Source organism: Chenopodium quinoa, unplaced genomic scaffold (genome assembly GCF_001683475.1).
Source record: "Chenopodium quinoa cultivar QQ74 unplaced genomic scaffold, ASM168347v1, whole genome shotgun sequence".
Taxonomy (NCBI): domain Eukaryota; kingdom Viridiplantae; phylum Streptophyta; class Magnoliopsida; order Caryophyllales; family Amaranthaceae; genus Chenopodium; species Chenopodium quinoa.
The window spans coordinates 3,334,512-3,354,335 of NW_018742461.1; the positions used below are offsets into that span (position 1 = coordinate 3,334,512).

Below are 19,824 nucleotides of genomic sequence, written 5' to 3' on the forward strand. Positions count from 1 at the left end.
AGAATTTAAGAAAATAAGGATTATTAGAGATTTAGAGAATATAAGAGATAAGAAGAAGAGATTGTGATCTTGTGATTTGGGAATGAAATGGAGGTGAGTATTTATAGAATTTTTGGCAAAAAACTAGCCGTTTTATAGCCGTTGGCCCGCGGGCCGTGCCTGCGGGCCAGCACGGCGGGCCATGCCCGTGCTCGTGCCGGGCCGTGCCTGGGAATTCTCAACCGTGTCCGTGGCACGGAAGTTGAACTTCGTGCCGTGCCGTGCTTGACTTCGGGCCGTGCCGGGCTGCGCCGAACGGCGGGCCGTGCCGGGCGGCACGCGGGCCAACCCGGCCCGTGCCCAGGTTTAACGATAAGTCTAATTTTTTAAGAAAATTAATTATATCCAACAAATAAAATTTTGTTAAACATACACATCAAATATATAGAAATTATAATGTCATAATCTATATTAATAGATAAAGCAAAAAATTAAACAAAAATGGATTTTTTGGGCTGTCCAAGCCTGAGAATTTTTTTAGGCGGGGTTTGGTTTGATTAGATCTAGTGGTCATATTAGTAAACACTTATTTAAAAAAGTCTTTTGATAAACATAAAAAATTAATCAAACATTAGACTAAAATCTCTACTAAAACTATTAGCAAAAGTGCACAACACACACACATATATATGTATATTAATTACAAATAATATATCACCTTTTATATCTTAAAAATCATTTCAATGGAAATAAATACTATTTTGATCATTAAAGGCAAGAACAATTAATAATTGGGCAACGAACACTAATCTATATTATTACATTTTCTGTTTATGGATTGATACTCTACATATACGATATCGTATTCTTTGTTGTTATAAAAAATGTGTTTGAAGCTATCCAATACTTGTAGGTTTATTATTTTTGTTTATTGTCTTAAAAGTTTATTGTATATATAAGGAGATGTCAATTGTCACTACGTCTGGCGTGTCTTTTAGTATGCAGATTATTTATGAATGTCGAATGTAATAAATTTATCATCTCAATCAAGTGTCTCGGCAAAAGATAATATTTTTTTTTTTTTTTTGCTTTTACTAAGATATTGATTTTTTTTAATTTACGAAAAAAATTGATTGATATTTTACCTTTCCCTAGAATTAGACATATGATATAATTGTCAAACACAACATTTATTTTTTAACTATACTATACTCTATAAATCCTTAATTTGTGATAATATATACGTAGTGGTAAAATTTTACAAACAAAATTGTAATTAATTTGAATATATAGTTATATTGAAACTGAAATAAAATATTAGGTAGGAGGTATTTGTAAAAAAATAATTAAGTGATGTTTTAAAGTAATTTCCTTAACATTTATAATATGAATCAATGTATTTTTACTTTTTTGGCAAAATTTAATATTACTCCATTTAAAAGATAATTAAAAAGTAGTTGGAATAATTATTTAGGTAAATGTGTACAGAAAAATTATGAACACCGAGTAAAAAGAATATGTATTTGTCATAAAAGTAATATAAAAGATATGGAAAGATATTATTATAGAATCAAATATTAACTAAAAAAAAGGGGGTTTAAAAAGGGAAGGGAGGTTTTAGAGGGAAAAAATAGCACTAGGCCAGGATGTGACACGTGTCACTCCCGATGTTTGTTTTTGCATTAATATTATATTATATTGAAATGTTTGTCAATTTTTGTATTCATTTTTCTATTAGTGCATAGTGTATCCTGTTATTGAAATTTAAAATTACAACAATATCAACTGATATAAAGAAAAAGTGACACACAAGTGGTACACCAATTGTAGGACAAAAAAAAAAAAAAAAACAGATTTAATTCAGTTTATTGTTGGTTTGCTCCCTGATTTTTTTGACAGAAAAATTCATAAATTCTACTCCCCCTTATACCCACTACGGAGAGTTGGAGACTGGAAAGTCTTGCTTACTACTGATCATGTAGTTTGATTAGGGTAGTGCAACATTAGTTAACACTCTTAAGAGCACATCTTGTTCAGCTGAACATGCTATTTCCAAATTTTGTGTATTGGTTTGTTTTGAGAGTTTTTCAGAACAGTGTTACTGCGATAAACACTTCAAAATCATACGGAGTATATAGATATAACAAAGACGGATGAATGACCATAGTTTTTGCTTCTGAATGGTTTGCATTGGGACAGTTTAGACTGATTCATCCATCTTTGTTTTATCTTTATATAATTCAAAAGTGTTATCAAATGTGGGGTGTTGACTTAGAAATAGAATACTTCAAGTAGGCAAGCGGAAGAATACCAATTCAAACATCAACTGCAAGTATCAATTTTAATCAATATTGTTGCTTTCAGTTATTGGGTATGACTAGGTAAGTGACACTTCCATAATGGGTATCTGAAGCTTCTGTTTACACCCCTGCTTGTGCTTTTTCCATTCCTGGTCCTGAATTGTCTTCATTGGAATTTTTCGAGCTGATCTTTTCCACTTCCTGTGATTATCTTTCTTATACTATTGGCTTAGAGTTCAAGTTGTCAAGCAGAAGAATACCTGTTCAAACTTCAGCCTACAAATATCAATCAAAATTGTTTCTTCTAGTGCTAGACATGACTTGGCATCTGTCTTTTCATATCAAATCTTATCTGCTGGCTTCAATGTGTATTAGATTCGTAAATAAAGTCAACCAGAAGCCAATTGCACGCGCTCTTATTGTTGTTGAAGATGTTGAAGCATTGTGCTCGAATAGAATTCTGGTTGAAATTTGAAGGAATTATTTTGAATCCAGTATGTAGTTGTGTAACCAAGGACACTTTTCAGTAACACTCAAAAAATGCTGAAAAATCACAAGTGTAATATCTTTCTTTTTTTTTTTTTTTTAATTGAAACACAATTACAACATCTTTTACATCATGAAATCAGTGCTTCAAACCATATTATAATTTTCATATATCTTACAAAAACCACAATCCTGAATACCAAAACACCACACATCAGACATCATATTTACATCCAAATTAAACAATTCTTTAAAAGAGGATAGAATATGAACTGCATATATAATGTAGAGATCAATCGAGTGGATAATGGATCTAACTAACTTTCAGTTAAGCTCTGAATGATATTTGATGCTGGAAGTACGAACAAGTTGATATTAGAACTAGTGGTAGACGGATCCCGTGGGGATGCAATATGTGCATATGAAGATATTAAATTTGCAACTGGCAGTACTGTGATCTTATGCTCTATTTGATTCTGTCTCACATGATCATCCAGACCAATTACAGACTTCTTTATGATGCAAGTATGATCAAAATCAAGACCACACCGTGTACAGCTATACTTAGAGCCATATGTCTTCCACTCCGAACAAGCAGAGCAACGATAATCACTGCATGATCTCTGAAGCAGCAGTGGATGGGGAGGGTGTAGTGGATGAAGCAAGTACAGTGGTAACTGGCTGCACTCAGGGTGCATGAAGAATTCACAATCTTTGCACGTGTACACTCGATTATTTCTGTTACTCCCTTTTGTTCCACATAGTTCACAGTATTTAAAATGTGGCCTGAGCTTCAGTTCAAGCTCGTGCTGGGGGTGCAGGTGGGAAATTAGTCGGGTTGGTTGCTCAGCACAGACCTGGTGCAACGTGACATTACATGCATCACAGTAATACCTTAGACCATCCCCGACATTCTTGCAGTGGTCACACCTGAAAAGCTTCTGTTTGTACTCAGAAATCATCGCGTGCTGGGGATGGGCGAAAGTCTCAATGGTGTCATGATGGATCCCAAACCTTTCAATCTCTTCAGATGGCATTTTGTGTAAGAGCCAGATGATGGGGCTTTGAGCACAAATCTCGTGCAGATCAAAGTTGCATTGGGCACAACGGTATCTCTTTCCTTTCCCGTAACCTTTGCAAGAATTACATCGATAATTTTTATATTCTGACTCGGTATATGTCAGGGGATGTGGGTGGGTGAAGTGCTCGGTGATCTCTGTTTTAAGATTATCTTGAGATGTTTTCCTCTCCAATTCTCTTTCCCTCTCCCTCTCCTCCTTGATTTCTCTGTCTTTTAGTTTCATCTGACTCCTACCCTCTCCTGTTTTTCCACGCAACATTTTCCCCCCTTCTGTTTTGCTCAGGATTGTAGAGCTATTATGCATGAATATATATACTAGTATATATATAGAGAGAGAGTTGCTTTGTCAAACATGATATTGTAAAACCAATTCAAGCGAAGAATGAGTTTTTAATTTTATATTTGTATCTTTGATATCCCTGAATGTTTTATGTTGAAGTACATATAAAGTAGTTTGTATGATCTTTAAAGTAGTTTATATTTATATGATCAGTTCATCCTGCACGTTATGACATGAGTACTTCTTATGAATTAGTACATACAAAGTACAAGTAGTTTATATTGTCAGAATGTAGAATTTATTTAGTATTATTGACATAACGACTTCATACTGCAGGTATAATATTTACCACAATAGCTCTGCTATACAACCTTTTTCTACTATTTTAATTCCAGCCAACCTTTTTTATCTAACTCCAGAAGATTTGAGGATCAGAATACACAAACAGAAATTCATTTTGGGTTCATAAAGTTGGAGACAAGGCATGCTTTCACATTTCAGACACAAATCACCAGGATCTTTTCAATGATCACAGCTCTACATCACTTGTTTCGTTGTAGCATATGAGACATGAAATGGCCAGGGAAAAAAAAAAAAAAAAGAACAAGGTGTCAAGGTTCAAGTTCAGACGTTCAGTAGTTCTACACAAACCAACCTTGAAGCAATAATGAAGAAGACCTATTCTTAAGGCATTAGAGTTCTCCTCCTTTGCAAATGAAGCCCAAATAAGTCTGAATGTGAGTACTACAGGTTCACTTCTCATCTTATACACCTACAAGGCTTCGGCAATGCAAGCTCAAGGTTTATTCAGCAGGAAACACTTGTAAGGGCAGCAAACAAAGAGACGGGAAATTTCATTTTATTCAAAAGATCTAAGCGTTACTAAACGTATTCATTGACTCTCCATAAAGTCGGATAGAATAAAAGAGTAGAGCTAGGCCAACTCTCCACGACTATATCAAAATCAAAATTGATACGGAGTACTTTGTAAACATTAGTAAACTACAAAAGATCATATAACCTTGACATTCAAATCTATCCCCTGCAAAGGCCAACATCCAAACCACTGCCTACACATCTAGCTTTTTTAGCAAAGATTCATCCATCTTTGTTTTATCTTAAGTGTTATCAGATGTGAGGTGTTGACTGAGAAATAGGATACTTCAAGTACGCAAGCTGAAGAATATCTATTCAAACATCAACTGCAAGTATCAATTTTAATCAATATTGTTGCTTTCAGTTACTGGGTATGACTAGGTAAGTGACACTTCCATTATGTGTATCTGAAGCTTCTGTTTACACCCCTGCTTGTGCTTTTTTCTTTCTTGATCCTGAATTGTCCTCATTGGAATATTTCGAGTTGATCTTTTCCATTTCCTGTGATAATCTTTCTTATATTATTTGCTTAGACTTCAAGTTGTCAAGCAGAAGAATACCTTTTTAAACCCTTAGCCTACAAATATCAATCAATATTGTTTCTTCTAGTGCTAGACATGACTTGTTATCTGTCTCCTCATATCAAATCTTATCTGCTGGCTTCAACGTGTATTAGAACAGTAAATAAAGTCAAGAAGAAGCCAATTGCACGCGGTCTTATTGTTGTTGAAGATGTTGAAGCGTTGTGCTCAAATAGAATTCTGGTTGAAATTTGAAGGAATTTTTTGAATCTAGAACGCATTTGTGTAATCAAGGACACTTTTCAGTAACACCCACAAAATGGTGAAAATCACAAGTGTAATATCTTTGCTTTTGTTTTTTTTTGTTTTTTTTTTTTTTTTTTTAATTGAAACACAATTACAATATCTTTTACATAATGAAATCAGTGCTTCAAACCATAATCCTGTACTCACATAATTTTCATACATTTTACAAAAACCACAATCCTGAATACCAAAGCACCACATATCAGACATCAATTTTACATCCAAACATTTCTTTAAATGAGGATAGAATACCAGCTGCATAAATACATAATGAAGAGATCAATCGAGTGGACAGTGGATCTAATTTTCAGAAAAGCTCTGAATAATATTTGATGGGACCATGAGGAAGTTGAAATCAATACTTGTGGTAGAAGAAACCTGTGGAGATGCAATCAGTGCATATGAAGATATTAAATTTGCAACTGGCAGTACTGCGATCTTATCCTCTGTGTGATTCTGTCTCACTTCATCATCCAGACCAATTATAGACTTCTTTATGATGCAAGTATGATCAAAATCTAGCCCACACCGTGTACAACTATACTTAGAGCCATATGTCTTCAACTCCGAACAAGCAGAGCAACGATAATCACTCATGATCTTTGAAGCAGCAGTGGATGGGGAGGGTGTAGTGGGTGAAGCAAGTATAGTGGCAACTGGCTGCACTCAGGGTGCATATAGAATTCACATTCTTTGCAGCCGTATACTCGATTATTCCTGTGACTCCCTTTGGTTCCACATAGTTCACAATATTTAAAATGTGGCCTGAGCTTCAGTTCAAGCTCGTGCTGGGGGTGCAGGTGGGAGGTTAGTCTGGTTGGTTGCTACGTAACATTACATGCATCACAGTAATACCTTAGACCATCCCCAACATTCTTGCAGTGATCACACCTGAAAAGCTTCTGTTTGTACTCAGAAATCACCGAGTGCTGGGGATGAGCGAAAGTATCAATGATGTCATGAAGGATCCAAACCTCTCTATCTCTTCAGATGGCATTTTATGTAAGAGCCAGATGATGGGGCTTTCAGCACAAATCTTGTGCAGATCAAAGTTGTATAGGGCACAATGGAATCTCTTTCCTTTCCCCTTGCAGTTGCAAGAATTACATTGAAATTGCTTATAGTCTGACTCGGTATATATCAGGGGATGTGGGTGGGTAAAGTGCTCAGTGATCTCTGTTTTAAGATTATCTTGAGCTGTTATTCTCTCCAATTCTCTTTCCCTCTCTCTCTCCTCCTCGATTTCTATGTCTTTTAGTTTCATTTGACTCCTAGACTCTCTTCTTACCCCACACAACATTTTACCGCTTCAGTTTTGCTCAGGATTGTTGAACTGTTATGCATAAATACAGTATATATAGAGAGAGGTGCTTAGTCAAACATTATATCATAAAATAATTCAAGTGAAGAATGAGCTTTGAATTTTATATCTGTATCTTTGCTATCCCTGGATTTTGTATGTTGAATGGTTCTTGATGATATTTTCATCCTCTTATATTTATATGATCAGTTCATTCTGCACGTTATGAAATATGAATTACATAGTGTGTATTTATCAGAATGTGGAGTTTATTTGGTATATTAGTGACATAATGACTTCACACTGCAGGTATATTATTTACCCCAATGGCTCTGCAATACAAAGGTATGGTTCAGGTATAATACTCTAATCCCATCCAACCTTTTGCTCTAACTCCAGAAGATTTAAGGATCAGAAATACACACACAGAAATTCATCTTAAGTTCTAAAAGTTGGAGACAAGCTAACATAGAGTAGAATTGTAGAAAAGAGCAAAGTGAGTTCACATTTCAGACAGGAATCACCAGGATTTTTCAATGATCACAACTCTATATAAGTAGTAACTTGTTTCGTTGTAGCATATGAGACATGGAAATGACCTGGGGGGGATCAAGGCGTCAGGATTCTAGTTCAGTACGTAGTTCTACTAAAGAAAGTGTCCCATAAATGCTTCCCAATCAGCAAGGTGTTCCCAAAACTCCCTTATCTGTAACCCTAAGTCCCTGAATATACAGTATATACTCCTGATGCTCGTCTAAATGCATATCTGATATACACATATCATCCCTTGATTCTGCAGGCATGAAAGAGTAAAGGTTCTAAGACTTCTAACATTGATAAATGCCCTAATAGTAACAATGAACAATACAGAATCAACCATTGCTGGGCTCCAAAATGTTCCCATGATTACGTCTACAACACCCAACCAAAGAAGGCAGCATCTTCTTACTCTATTCTTAAAGCACTAGAGTCCTTTGCAAATGAAGCCCAAATAGAAGGTCTGATTGTAGTGATACAGGTTCACTTAAAACGGTCTCATCTTATATCAGTTGATGCAAGAAAGTCACTTGAATCCTAGAGTGTCATATATACACCTACAAGGTTTCAGCAACGCAAGCTCAAGGTATAACTTCAGCAGGAAGCACATGCAGGGGCAGCAAACAAAGAGACTCTCCATAAATTTGGATACAATAAAAGAGTAGGTCCAACTCTCCGCGACTTCATCAAAATCAAAATTGATACTCCGTAAAAATTAGTACAACTCCAAAAGATCAAACACCTTGACATTCAAATCTCTTCCCGCAGTGGCCAACATACACCACAGCCTACACATCTAACTAGAGTACTAGACCATAGTAATATTAATATCATTATCATGTTCACCATAGTAAACCAAGGCATTATGCTAGCAAAGATTAATAACCAGCTGCATATAAAATGAACATGATGACAAAAACGAAACATACCTATTCACTAAACCCATCAAGCAGCAAGATCTTAAACTTATATTATTTGGTTTCGCTCAATGGCAATTAATGTTTTAGATATTGTACTGGATAATTCAATCTATATAGGATGGATTAAGCACTCCCCATTACATTAGTTCAAATGAACAACACAAAAGCAAAAACAAAAACAAAAATTAGTACAAAAATCAAAATTGAAGCTTCATAACATTATAATTTAACATTGCAATCATCTTTATATCATTACTCATTATAAATCATACATAACCCACTAACACAAATGTCTCAATTTCCATCCATCGCAAAAATCTCTAACAACAAAATTGAAAATTTAAGATACCCAATTCAAAGTTCATCCTCCATCCTCAAATACTCACCAATATCACCCTGATGAATAACCACCATAGTTTGCGGGTCCGATTTACGAACATCCTTAGTCGATTTAGTAGCAATTCCAAATCCCAAAGGAACATCAGACATAGAATAAACAACAATACCATCACCAGCATTAATATCCTCAGTAATCCTCCCTAAATGAGCCTTCAACACAGCATTCCCATACAAAAACGACATCTCCGAGGTGGGTTTAAGCCATACCTTATGCTTCGCATTCGCTGCAAGAAGAGGAAGTGCGTGAATTGTAAGATGGAAGTTTCCATGGTGGGTGAACTTCCCGACTTGAACACCCAACGAAACGAGCTGCTCCTTCGAAACGTTTGTGGCGCGTTTCACGAGCGATTCGCTTGCGTAGTAGACTCGATTCTTCTGGAGGCGGAAGCAGTAGCGACCTGGAAGTGGGTCTGAAGCTGGACCTTCGTAGGCGGGGTTGTCGACGATGTTTTTCAGGTTGTTTCCGACGAATTTGAAGAGCTTCTCGAAAACTATGGTGGTTTCTTGCTCGTCTAGGGTTCTCATCTTCTTAGTTGTTCTTTAATGGTGGTTGAAGGTGACGATAATGGCGGCAATTAGGTTTTAGATGAATTCTGGAGAAAAGGAGAAGCTTCAAAGGGTTTAAGACGTTTTATATGGAGTACTTCGTATAATTTGTGTACTTAGGTTAAACGAAGCGTTTAATTTTTTTTTATTTTTTTTTTTAACGCATAATTGTTTTGTTATTTTAAAAAAAAAAATACGAAGTACTGTAATAACACTTCTATACGACTATACAAGTAATATAACTATGTGTTCAAAAAAAATAATATAACTATACGTCTATACCCATACTTATTATTACTTGTACAAGTATTTTTTTTTTTAGAAATACTTATTTTTATTTTAATGAAGAAAAACTACTTTATTTCCTAAAAACACCTACTCCGTATATTTTACTAAACGAGGTTAGCAATGCACCCTAGGTGCTTAAAAAAATGTTAAGTATGGAATTGCGCTAAAGCATAACGTCTATTCTTAGTGTGTTGGATGGTATAAACCTGCCAAGACACGATTGTGTTATAGGCGTGTGACATGGGTTAAGACATGTGGATAAGGCATAAAAACAACCAATCCTTAAACAAAAAAAAAAATTATTCTTTTGGCAATTTGTGGTTAATGAATGGGTCTGTCTCAATTTAAGGCCAAAGGCTCAAGGGGAGGCAACACAAATTAAGGTTAACACAAGCCACAAGGTAATAAGACCAAGTTAAGACGATCGAATGCATCTTAAGATTTGATAATGATTAAGGATTTACCAAGATATGTATGAGATGGTTTTGGGCACCAAGCATGTATTGAAATGCCTTTTGTGAACCCCAAGATGCATAATCTTGCCAAGACCAAAAATATTGTTCGAAAGCCAATTTGGAAGGCACGAAATCAAACTAATTTTGAATGTTTAGGAACCTGGTGTCAAAAGCTCATGCAGTTGTAGGGGATCCATTTCGAGGTTATACAATGCTGTTTTAAACCATATTAAACCATTAATCGCCCGTATAAAGGCCTGTGATGACCTACTCGTACAACCACTGAAAGGAGGCGTATACAAAAGCAGTTATATTGATTGTTTAAAGACAGAGTAGATAGTTCTAACCATTCAAAGGACCTCCCATATGTGTTGCGGTCCATAATAAGCTCCTCGAACTTTTTCCTTTTCAGGTTCGGTAAAAGTCCAAATTTATCCAAACTTGAAAGGTATAATTCACGCTTTTGGACCTATTTTAGAAGTTTTCAAGACTCAGTGTTGAAAAATCTTGGGATTCTAGGGGATGCATATTGAAGTCATATAATATTGTTTGGAAACATAAATGACCACTAGTCGGTCATATTGAGTCATGCGTTGACCTTGAGTTGATAAAAAGGATGTAAGTTGTAAACAAATAGATTGACGGTTTAAAAGTATAGTAGACGGTTTCAACCATCCAAATAGATTCCCGGGTATCATAAAGTCTATGAGAATACTTTTGAAAATTGTCCAAAATTCAAGGCTTTGAATTCCATATTTGGGCTAATTTGAGCCCCTAATTCTAACACAGACTTGTTTTAAATGTGTGCGTCTCTTAAAATACAATAGGCTGAGGGAGGGAATAGTGAAATTGCTTGCATTATCCATAAAATTCCATGATCTCTACACTCTCTCCAAGTCTAACTTCCATTCTTGCTCCCTCTACTCTTACTGCTCTCTACCTCTCTAATGGCGTCCTCTCTCTCCTCGCCACCCCACTACTTGTCGACTTCACTTACATCACTTAAACGCCCATTTCTACCATCATCCTTCCCTTCGCCGGTACTTCTCCGGCGAACCTCGCCGGCGATTTCTCATCCTTTGGTGAGCTTGAGTTCGAGCTTTTTGGGCAGAAATTGTAGGAACTTTAGGGAAGGTGTTATTGTCAGAGCTGAAGATAAGGCCAGAAGCTCATCACCTCCGCCACAACTTAAGGTCTTCTCATTTTTTATTATTTATTTTTATTTTACTAACATATTTAAGATGTAATTGTTGATTTCTTGGAATTAATTGATGAATTAGTAGGGTTGCTTTTGCGTTGACTTGGGAAAAATACGGAGCATGTAATTGTGGGATTAATGGTTTGTAATTAAAAATGGTGGAATTGATCTTGTTTTGACAGTTTTACGGTTCAATGCTATTAAATTATATTGGAAAATAAAATCATTGTTGTTATCTTGAATTCTAATATTGAGTATTTGAGCTTGCTTCTCATATGAGTTTATTTATTTATTTATTTATTTTGTGGTGAGGTTCTTTCTTGCTGACATGGTTTTAGGGGTAATTGGAAGTTGCTTGGGTATTTTTACTGTTGGATAGCATTAGCATATTGAATTACTGGAATTGCGCATTAATTGTTAAGGATATCCGAAAATCGGGTTGTAATCGTAGACTGCAGGCTTAGAAAGTTGAATTGGACGAGTTGGGTATTGTAAATGATGTATAGAGCTATGCAAAACCCTATTTGTATTTTGCTGCTATGTTACTTGAAAGTTGAAACCTTCTTTTCACCTAAATACCCATGTTTGATGATTGACACCCTTACATAAACACTAGACGCTTTACATTAGAACTTTAATACGCTGATATAGCTAAGTTTGACACAATGATGCTTGGATTGTGTGACTACTCTTGTCTGAGGAACATAGTTTTGCTGTAGTCCACTGCATATCTGTGTTAGTATGTTACATGTATTGTTCAACTCATTGTACCTGTGTTGAATACTGGACATTGTTGCATAGGGAAACAGACATTTCTTATTTAGGTCAGACCACCAAAAACATGATGTTTGACATGTATGGAAGTTGGATTCCTGATCTGCGTGCATTTAGCAATGTAGCATAGTTGGTTGGACCTTAATATTCATGTAATTGCTCACTATTTCATTAATAGAGTCTTGTGTATTTTAATTTCTTGATGTGACTACTTCTGAGTTGTGCATTTACCTTATTAGTGTATTCTCAGGAGCTGATAAATTCATCAGTAGAATGTGATCCAATATGCTCAGTTGATGAAACAAGTTCCCAAGATTTCGAAGCCAGTTATCAGCCAAAGACTGATTTGCTGAAAGCTCTTGCTATTTTTGCTGCTGCTTTGACAGGTGCTGTAGCCATAAATCATTCCTGGGTTGCTGCTAATCAGGTTAATTTTGTTTTAATGTTTGATTGCACTATTGCAGGCTTTGCTTATCCATATTGCTTTAGACCTGAAGTAGACAAGCTGATAGAAGTTTATTGATAAAATCTTGTGATGCAGGATCTTGCTATGACATTGCTATTTGGAATAGGATATGCCGGGATCATATTTGAGGAATCTCTGGCTTTCAATAAAAGTGGAGTAGGTTTAATCATGGCAGTAAGCTTGTGGGCTGTAAGAAGCATAGGGGTAAGTTTTTCTTTACTTGCGGAATTTTCTGGCAGTGTAATACTTCCTCCGTTCCACAAATATTGCAACATTTCCTTATTTGCACGTGTTTTCTCTCTCTCTCTCCTCGTCACATGGGTCCCTATCTTTACTCCTCTCTATCTCTTTCCTCTTCTTAAAATCTGTGTCCCATCCCCACATTGCAATATTTGGGGAACAAAGGAAGTGGATGGTAAAAATTTAAATGCTTTACATGCTCTCCTTAAAATGTTAGTTTGCTAGTTGCAAAGTTATGCGCTAGACGTGCTGATATGCTAGTCGCGTACAGAGAAAATGTTTACAGCACCAAATTTACTTGTTCTCTTTCTTCTTATGGAAGTAGCTAAAGCAATTAGAGTTTTATAGCAAGGAGTAATCTGCAGCTTGAATAAGTGGAGCTAGCAGAATAGCAGTTACAATTTATTGACTCTAGTGCAGTGCTCCCCATGAATGAGAAGCAAAAAGCTGTGCATTTCATACTCGTTATATCTGGTGTGAGTTTGTAGCACTACATATCTGATATAATAAGCAATAATTACGTAACTATATCAATACTAAGATTAATAAAGGTTATCAGTCCCCCATATCTTTTGCATATTAGACAGTCATTTCATAACATGTCATTAATTTGTATCTAAATGTTTTGTAGGCTCCATCTACTGAGGTTGCTTTGTCAGAGCTTGAGCATGCCACTGCTGAAGTCAGCCAAATCGTTTTCTTTCTGTTAGGTGCGATGACAATCGTCGAAATAGTTGATGCTCATCAAGGATTTAAGCTTGTCACTGAGAATATTACAACGCGTAAACCGCGCACCCTCTTATGGGTGGTAAGTGCTTTATTTGATTAGTTACTAATGTTCAAATCCAATGCATTTGATGAAAGGGAAATTTTCATGTTCAGCAATATATAGTGCAAACAACAGTGGATTTAGCAGCTGTCTTTAGATTAAATGATGAAGATATCTTTCTTAGCAATTCCTGGAATAAAGCTATGGTCTTTACTTTACTATTTGTTAATAATTAGCTGAAGCTTTTTTTTTTTGTTTCTCTTGTCTTCTGTTTTTCTCAGTATACTTACAACTTTACTAGCATCCGGATATTCTTTGCAATGAACCCCTACTATCTAACATCTACTATATCTATATAAACCCCTACTATCCTAACCCCTTTTACCCTAACCCCTACTATACTAACCCCTATTATATCTATATGAATGCCTACTATCTAACCCCTACTATCCTAACCCATACTATCTAACCCCTACTATATTTATATGATCCTTTGTTATCCTAACCACAACTATTTAACCCCGACTATATCTATATGAACCCCTACCTTAACCCCTACTACCCTAACCCCTAGTATCTCTACCCATAACCCCTACTTCATGAACCCCTACTAACCTTCAAAAACCCATACTATACTATCCTCATAGTATAGGATAGTTGTGGTTCATATAGTAGGGGTTAGATATAGTAGGGATAATAGGTGTTAGATAGTAAGGGTTCATATAAATATAGTAGGGGTTAAATAATAGGGTTAGTATAGTAAGGGTTCATATAGATATAACAGAAGTTAGGATAGGAGGAGTTAGATAGTAAGGGTTAGGGTAGTAGGGGTTAGGATAGTATCATAGTAGGGGTTAGTGTAATATGGGTTCGGTAGTAGGGTTAGTATAGTAGGGGTTCATGTAGTAGGGGTTCATAGATAATAGGTTAGGGTAGTAGGGGTTGAAGTAGAGATAGTAGGGGTTAGTATAGTAGGGGTTCATATAGATATAGTAGGGGTTAGATAGTCAGGGTTCATATTGATATAATAGGGTTAAATACTATGGGTTAGGGTAGTAGGGATTATGACAGAGGGGTTAGACTAGTAGAGGCTCATATAGATATAGTAGGGGTTATGATAATAGGGATTATTAAGGGATAGTAGGGGTTCATATAGATATAGTAGGGGTTAGGATAGTAGGGGTTAAGAGGAGGGGGGGGGGGAGGGTAGGGGTTAGTATAGTATGGGTTGATACTAACAATTAGAGATTCTTCTATTGCATGTCACTACAAGTGCTTTGGAAAGATGTTTGAATAACATAAATAGCTCATGTTTGTTACTTAATTAGAGATTTGTTGCTCAACATGTTAGTCATTCCGTCGAAAAAATTAATGATCATCGAATCTAGCAGTGAAAGGCTGATTACACATTCTATTTCCAAAATCTAAGGAAAATGAAAGTGTTCACTTCATTGGACTAATAAAGGATTCATGGCTGCACTTAATTTGAACATCAACTTGCAGGTTGGGTTAGGGTGAGGCTGCAATCCCTGTTTGGGTTGGGGTTAGGTCGAGGCTTGGGGGAAGGCTATTGTATAATACCTCCGTTTTTTTTTTTTTTTTTCTTTATTTATTTCTTTTCTTTATTTATTTCTAATAAAAAAGTTAAAGCTTTTGTTCTACTCATTTTCTGCTTATGTTGTTTTAATTTTTTATTTTATTTTTTTTGCTCTCCTCACTTTTCTTAATTCCATTTATTTGCGGATTTCGACCATCTTACCTCTCATACCCCACTATATATACACTTTTCCACACTCTCTCTAACCATATTCACATTTTTATTACATCCATCCACCTTTTTACACATTTTCTACTTACTTAGTCTCACTCATCCATTTTTACGCTCTTTCTTACTTTTTTTACACCCGCTCATCGTTTTTAAAGTTCTTAAAAACTACATATCTACAATTTGTGAGTCCAACAGATAATTAAAATAAACGTGGAGGTAATAATAATGTATTTTTTAAGCATCATAAATCTCTCTTAAATCATAGACATACAACTATATGTGTCTCTAATTTTTTTTATTTGTATTGAATCTATTGTATATTCTTGCTAGCTTAACTTTACAAGTTGTTAAGTTGTGATATGATATTCTGTATTCTATCATACTGCAGGTTGGTTTTGTAACCTTTTTTCTGAGTTCAATTCTTGACAACCTAACATCTACAATAGTCATGGTTTCTTTGCTGAGGAAACTAGTTCCCCCATCTGAGTACCGCAAGTAAGTTCCCTAACTTTTTTTGAGGTCTCCTAGCTTAAAATAAGATAATATTGAAATTAATATTGAATTTTGAATTCTAAGCCACTACATTAAAATAAAATAAAATAAAATAAAATAACGGGCACAAATTTGCTTAATGTTACAAAGTCATTCAGTTGTTGACCCTTAAAATCTGCTGGAGTAAAAGAAAATACCAGATTTCATACCTGTATGTTTGTGCAAATGAAACATGAAATGTACTAGCTACAAACAAACTCATAATATGCAGATGCAGAATTCTTGTTTATTTACAAGTACCACAGAAGTTGGAATTATTTAGAAGTGGATGATTGCCATATAGGCCTTCCCTAGTGGGAATCATTTTTTTCATTCTTACTTTTGTTGCTTGTTTGGGATATGGTGAGGGTTATTCTTCTTACAAGAAAATTACAAATAGAAAATCTCAGAAAGTTAACCGATAAGAAGCCTATGAATGTCAATCCATAAAAGCCAGTTCTTATGAATGTCAATCTCTGGAAGCCGATTACTAATGAATGTCAATTACTAGAATCCAATCAAATGAGAAGCAATATTCAAGAGGCTTTTATTTTCCAAGGTGGTTGGGGGAGATGTTTTGTGACAGCAGATGTTATCCACTTATTTTGCAACACAGGGGCTTTTACTCCTAGAAATTTTCTAATTGGGGCCTGAGCTGTGCAAGAGAAAACTGCGACGATGCCGACGTATTACAATTTTACATGGACAACTAATAGCTGTCAGTCAGATGAAAAGTTGGTTCCTGTTCAATCTAGCTTCATTTCAATTATTATTCTTAATTCTCAAAAAAGACCCACTAATGGTATCCTTTTGTGTGTTGTCTGTGTTTAGAAAGGGGATAAGACCCATTTTAAAAAAGCACCTATAACACTTGCAGCCAGAATTGTCTGCATTCTTCAAACAACTTGTGCCCCTGTACATCCCATATTGTACTCATGAGAGTATATTATCTCTGGCAGGATTCTTGGGGGTGTTGTTGTCATAGCTGCAAATGCTGGGGGTGCTTGGACTCCCATTGGTGATGTCACAACTACCATGCTTTGGATTCATGGTCAGATATCCACACTGCCCACAATGAAGGTTTGTCGTGGTTTATGAAGTCAGATTTCCTAAAATAGTAATGGTTTGTGATAGCTTGATAGGTTTTCCATTTCTCCCAAAATTCTTATTAAGATTTGAGCTTACGGGGAGGATTGGAAATTGTCATACAATTATAGAAAAGTAATATATGTGACGAATAATTTTACATATCCATAATAAGTAATCATGAGGGGTTAGGATGATGTCACTAGGGAGTTTTATTGTTGTGGTGGCCACTGTCCGTACGTTCTGCAACATTCAATCTAGGTCTAGAATTATGTTTCACAGGTTGAAAATACTGGCTTAGCATATCTGGCTGTCATAAGTTGAGATTCTTGACAACTGCTTCTAATTTCGTTATAGCTTCCCAATCTTGACATTTCTTTGGGATTTGTAGGCCTTGTTTATACCTTCTGCTGTTTCTTTGGCTGTCCCATTGGCCCTTATGTCACTTACAAGGTATGTGTCTTACTAATGAGTGCAGTATATTCTGTCAGCTGGAGAAAAATGATTCTTTTTGGATGAAGCTATACCAATCTCTTTTTTCCCCATCACAGTGAAGCTAATGGAAAGGCAACAAAATCTTCTGGTGTCTTGGCATCTGAGCAGATGGCACCTCGAGGGCAGCTTGTTTTTGCAGTAGGTATTGGTGCTTTGGTCTTTGTTCCTGCGTTCAAATCCCTTACTGGTCTGCCTCCGTACATGGGCATGCTTTTAGGACTTGGTGTTCTCTGGCTATTAACTGATGCCATTCACTATGGTGAATCTGAAAGGCAGAGACTGAAAGTACCTCAAGCTTTGTCTCGAATTGATACTCAAGGGGCTCTTTTCTTCTTAGGGATTCTTTTGTCTGTTGCAAGGTAATTTCAAACTCATTAAGTAGTGTTTGCAATTTTGCATCTCTGGTTAAACTGTGTTTATTCTTTTGTTTCTTTTGGGTGTTTGAGCTGTTTAGTCTTACTTGTGGCTTAACTGCATTGCATACTTTCTTTTTAATTGGGGTGGGTCGAGGGGGTTGGTTTAATGGGGTGCTCAAGTTCTTGATAATTAATGAATAAATTTGCACTTGCACATTTCAACGGATTACAGTGGACTAAAACTTTCACATTTTCATCAACATTCTGATGGATTCCTCTCTTTTCAAATTTTATGGCTGTAGCTTGGAAGCAGCAGGAATCCTTCGGGAGCTGGCAAATTACCTTGATGCTCATATACCAAATGTTGAACTTATTGCCAGCGCAGTAGGTGTGGTTTCAGCGATTATAGATAATGTTCCTCTTGTTGCGGCAACAATGGGAATGTATGATGTAACTTCATTTCCGCAAGACTCTGAATTCTGGCAGCTAATTGCATATTGTGCTGGTACTGGTGGCTCCATGTTAATTATAGGATCTGCAGCCGGAGTTGCCTATATGGGCATGGAAAAGGTTGATTTTTTTTGGTACTTCAGGAAGGTAATACATTCATCATGATGACATATCATTTCATCAGTTTTAATCCTTTTAATTGAGCTCATCACACGTCTGTTTTGTGTAGGTGAGTGGTTTTGCTTTTGCTGGGTATGCTGCTGGAATTGCAGCTTATTTGGCTATACATAACCTTGATATCTCCTTGCCTACTACACTCGCTCATGTCCCGTTCCTGTCCGGATGAATTTCTTCCCTAGAAGCCAGCAACTTTGATATGCTTGAAGCAAGAACTCGAGCTAGACACAGTCTGGAACCTCTATTGTTGAAATTCAAAGCAATTGTGAATAAGCAGAGGCACATAGTAGATAATGTTGATTCTGTTTCCAGGCAACATTTCACTTCATGTATGTAATTCTTTTGCTAAGTAGAAATGGGGGTCAGATGAATGAGAATTACGGGAAGCTTCCCAAGCTATACGTCAAGAGATTAGCTAGGTTGATAGGAAATAAATCCAGCATAGCTTGGATGTTATTATGCTTTGAAAACAAAAATCTTAAAAAAAAATAACTATTATTCTGATGATTTTAAGCGTTAAAAGGCTAACGATAACTAATATCGTTCTAGTCGTTCAGTAATTATGTTTTGCAAGTTATAGTGGATTACAGCTGAAAACTCTGAGTATACATTCTTGTTTTGGGAAGGAAATTGTGGGAAATCAAACTATCATATAAAAATCTGTTTTGTGAAAATTACTCCGTATCTTATATATTAAAATGTTGTAATTAACTACCTTTTTTTTTAGGAAACTTATAATCATCTACCTTATATAGCATAAATTGTTCTAAAAGGTGTTGGATTCCAGGAGTTTGAAATTTTCCGATGTTGACTTTTTGTTTATTGTCTTTTTTCTTTTCCCACTCCATTTTCAACCAAAATTTCCATTTTTCTCAAAGCCCTCATGTATGTTCTCATTCCTCCATAAATTAACCACCATACCCCAAATTTTCTCACTCGTTCTTGAAGAAGGCCAAACCACAAAAAAAGAGGGGAGAGAAAGAAGCTAAGGAATTGTAAGGAGAAACACTTGCCACCATTTTAAGAGGAAGAGTGAACAAAAAAGGTGGCGACTTTGGGAGGATGGCCTTTGGGGCCATGAGCGAAGGGAAAAAAGGAAGAAAAGAGTGGCAAAAAAAAAAAAAAATAATCAAACTCCCGAAATCCGGCAATTCTTTTTTACAATATTTTGTTTTATAAGTTAGTTTACCAACAACTTTCAAACACAGAAATGGATGCTCCATAGTTTACCAACAACATT

General features: G+C 35.9%; 3 protein-coding genes across 3 annotated transcripts; 1 reads left to right on the forward strand and 2 right to left on the reverse strand.

The window, feature by feature from the left end:
* Positions 1–3,081: 3,081 nt before the first annotated feature.
* LOC110718974 lies at positions 3,082–4,105 on the reverse strand. The gene has a single exon (XM_021897911.1). The coding sequence runs from the start codon at positions 4,103–4,105 to the stop codon at positions 3,083–3,085; it is 1,023 nt and encodes a 340-aa protein (XP_021753603.1). The 3' UTR covers position 3,082.
* A 4,666-nt stretch (positions 4,106–8,771) lies between these two features.
* On the reverse strand, positions 8,772–9,684 carry LOC110718781 (60S ribosome subunit biogenesis protein NIP7 homolog). The gene has a single exon (XM_021897685.1). The coding sequence runs from the start codon at positions 9,508–9,510 to the stop codon at positions 8,941–8,943; it is 570 nt and encodes a 189-aa protein (XP_021753377.1). The 5' UTR covers positions 9,511–9,684; the 3' UTR covers positions 8,772–8,940.
* A 1,394-nt stretch (positions 9,685–11,078) lies between these two features.
* Positions 11,079–19,243, forward strand: LOC110718783 (sodium/proton antiporter 1-like). Its single transcript, XM_021897688.1, has 10 exons — positions 11,079–11,467; positions 12,497–12,673; positions 12,788–12,916; positions 13,584–13,760; positions 15,878–15,984; positions 16,980–17,100; positions 17,498–17,559; positions 17,658–17,960; positions 18,260–18,554; positions 18,637–19,243. The coding sequence occupies exons 1-10, from the start codon at positions 11,222–11,224 to the stop codon at positions 18,751–18,753; spliced, it is 1,734 nt and encodes a 577-aa protein (XP_021753380.1). The 5' UTR covers positions 11,079–11,221; the 3' UTR covers positions 18,754–19,243.
* Positions 19,244–19,824: the final 581 nt, after the last annotated feature.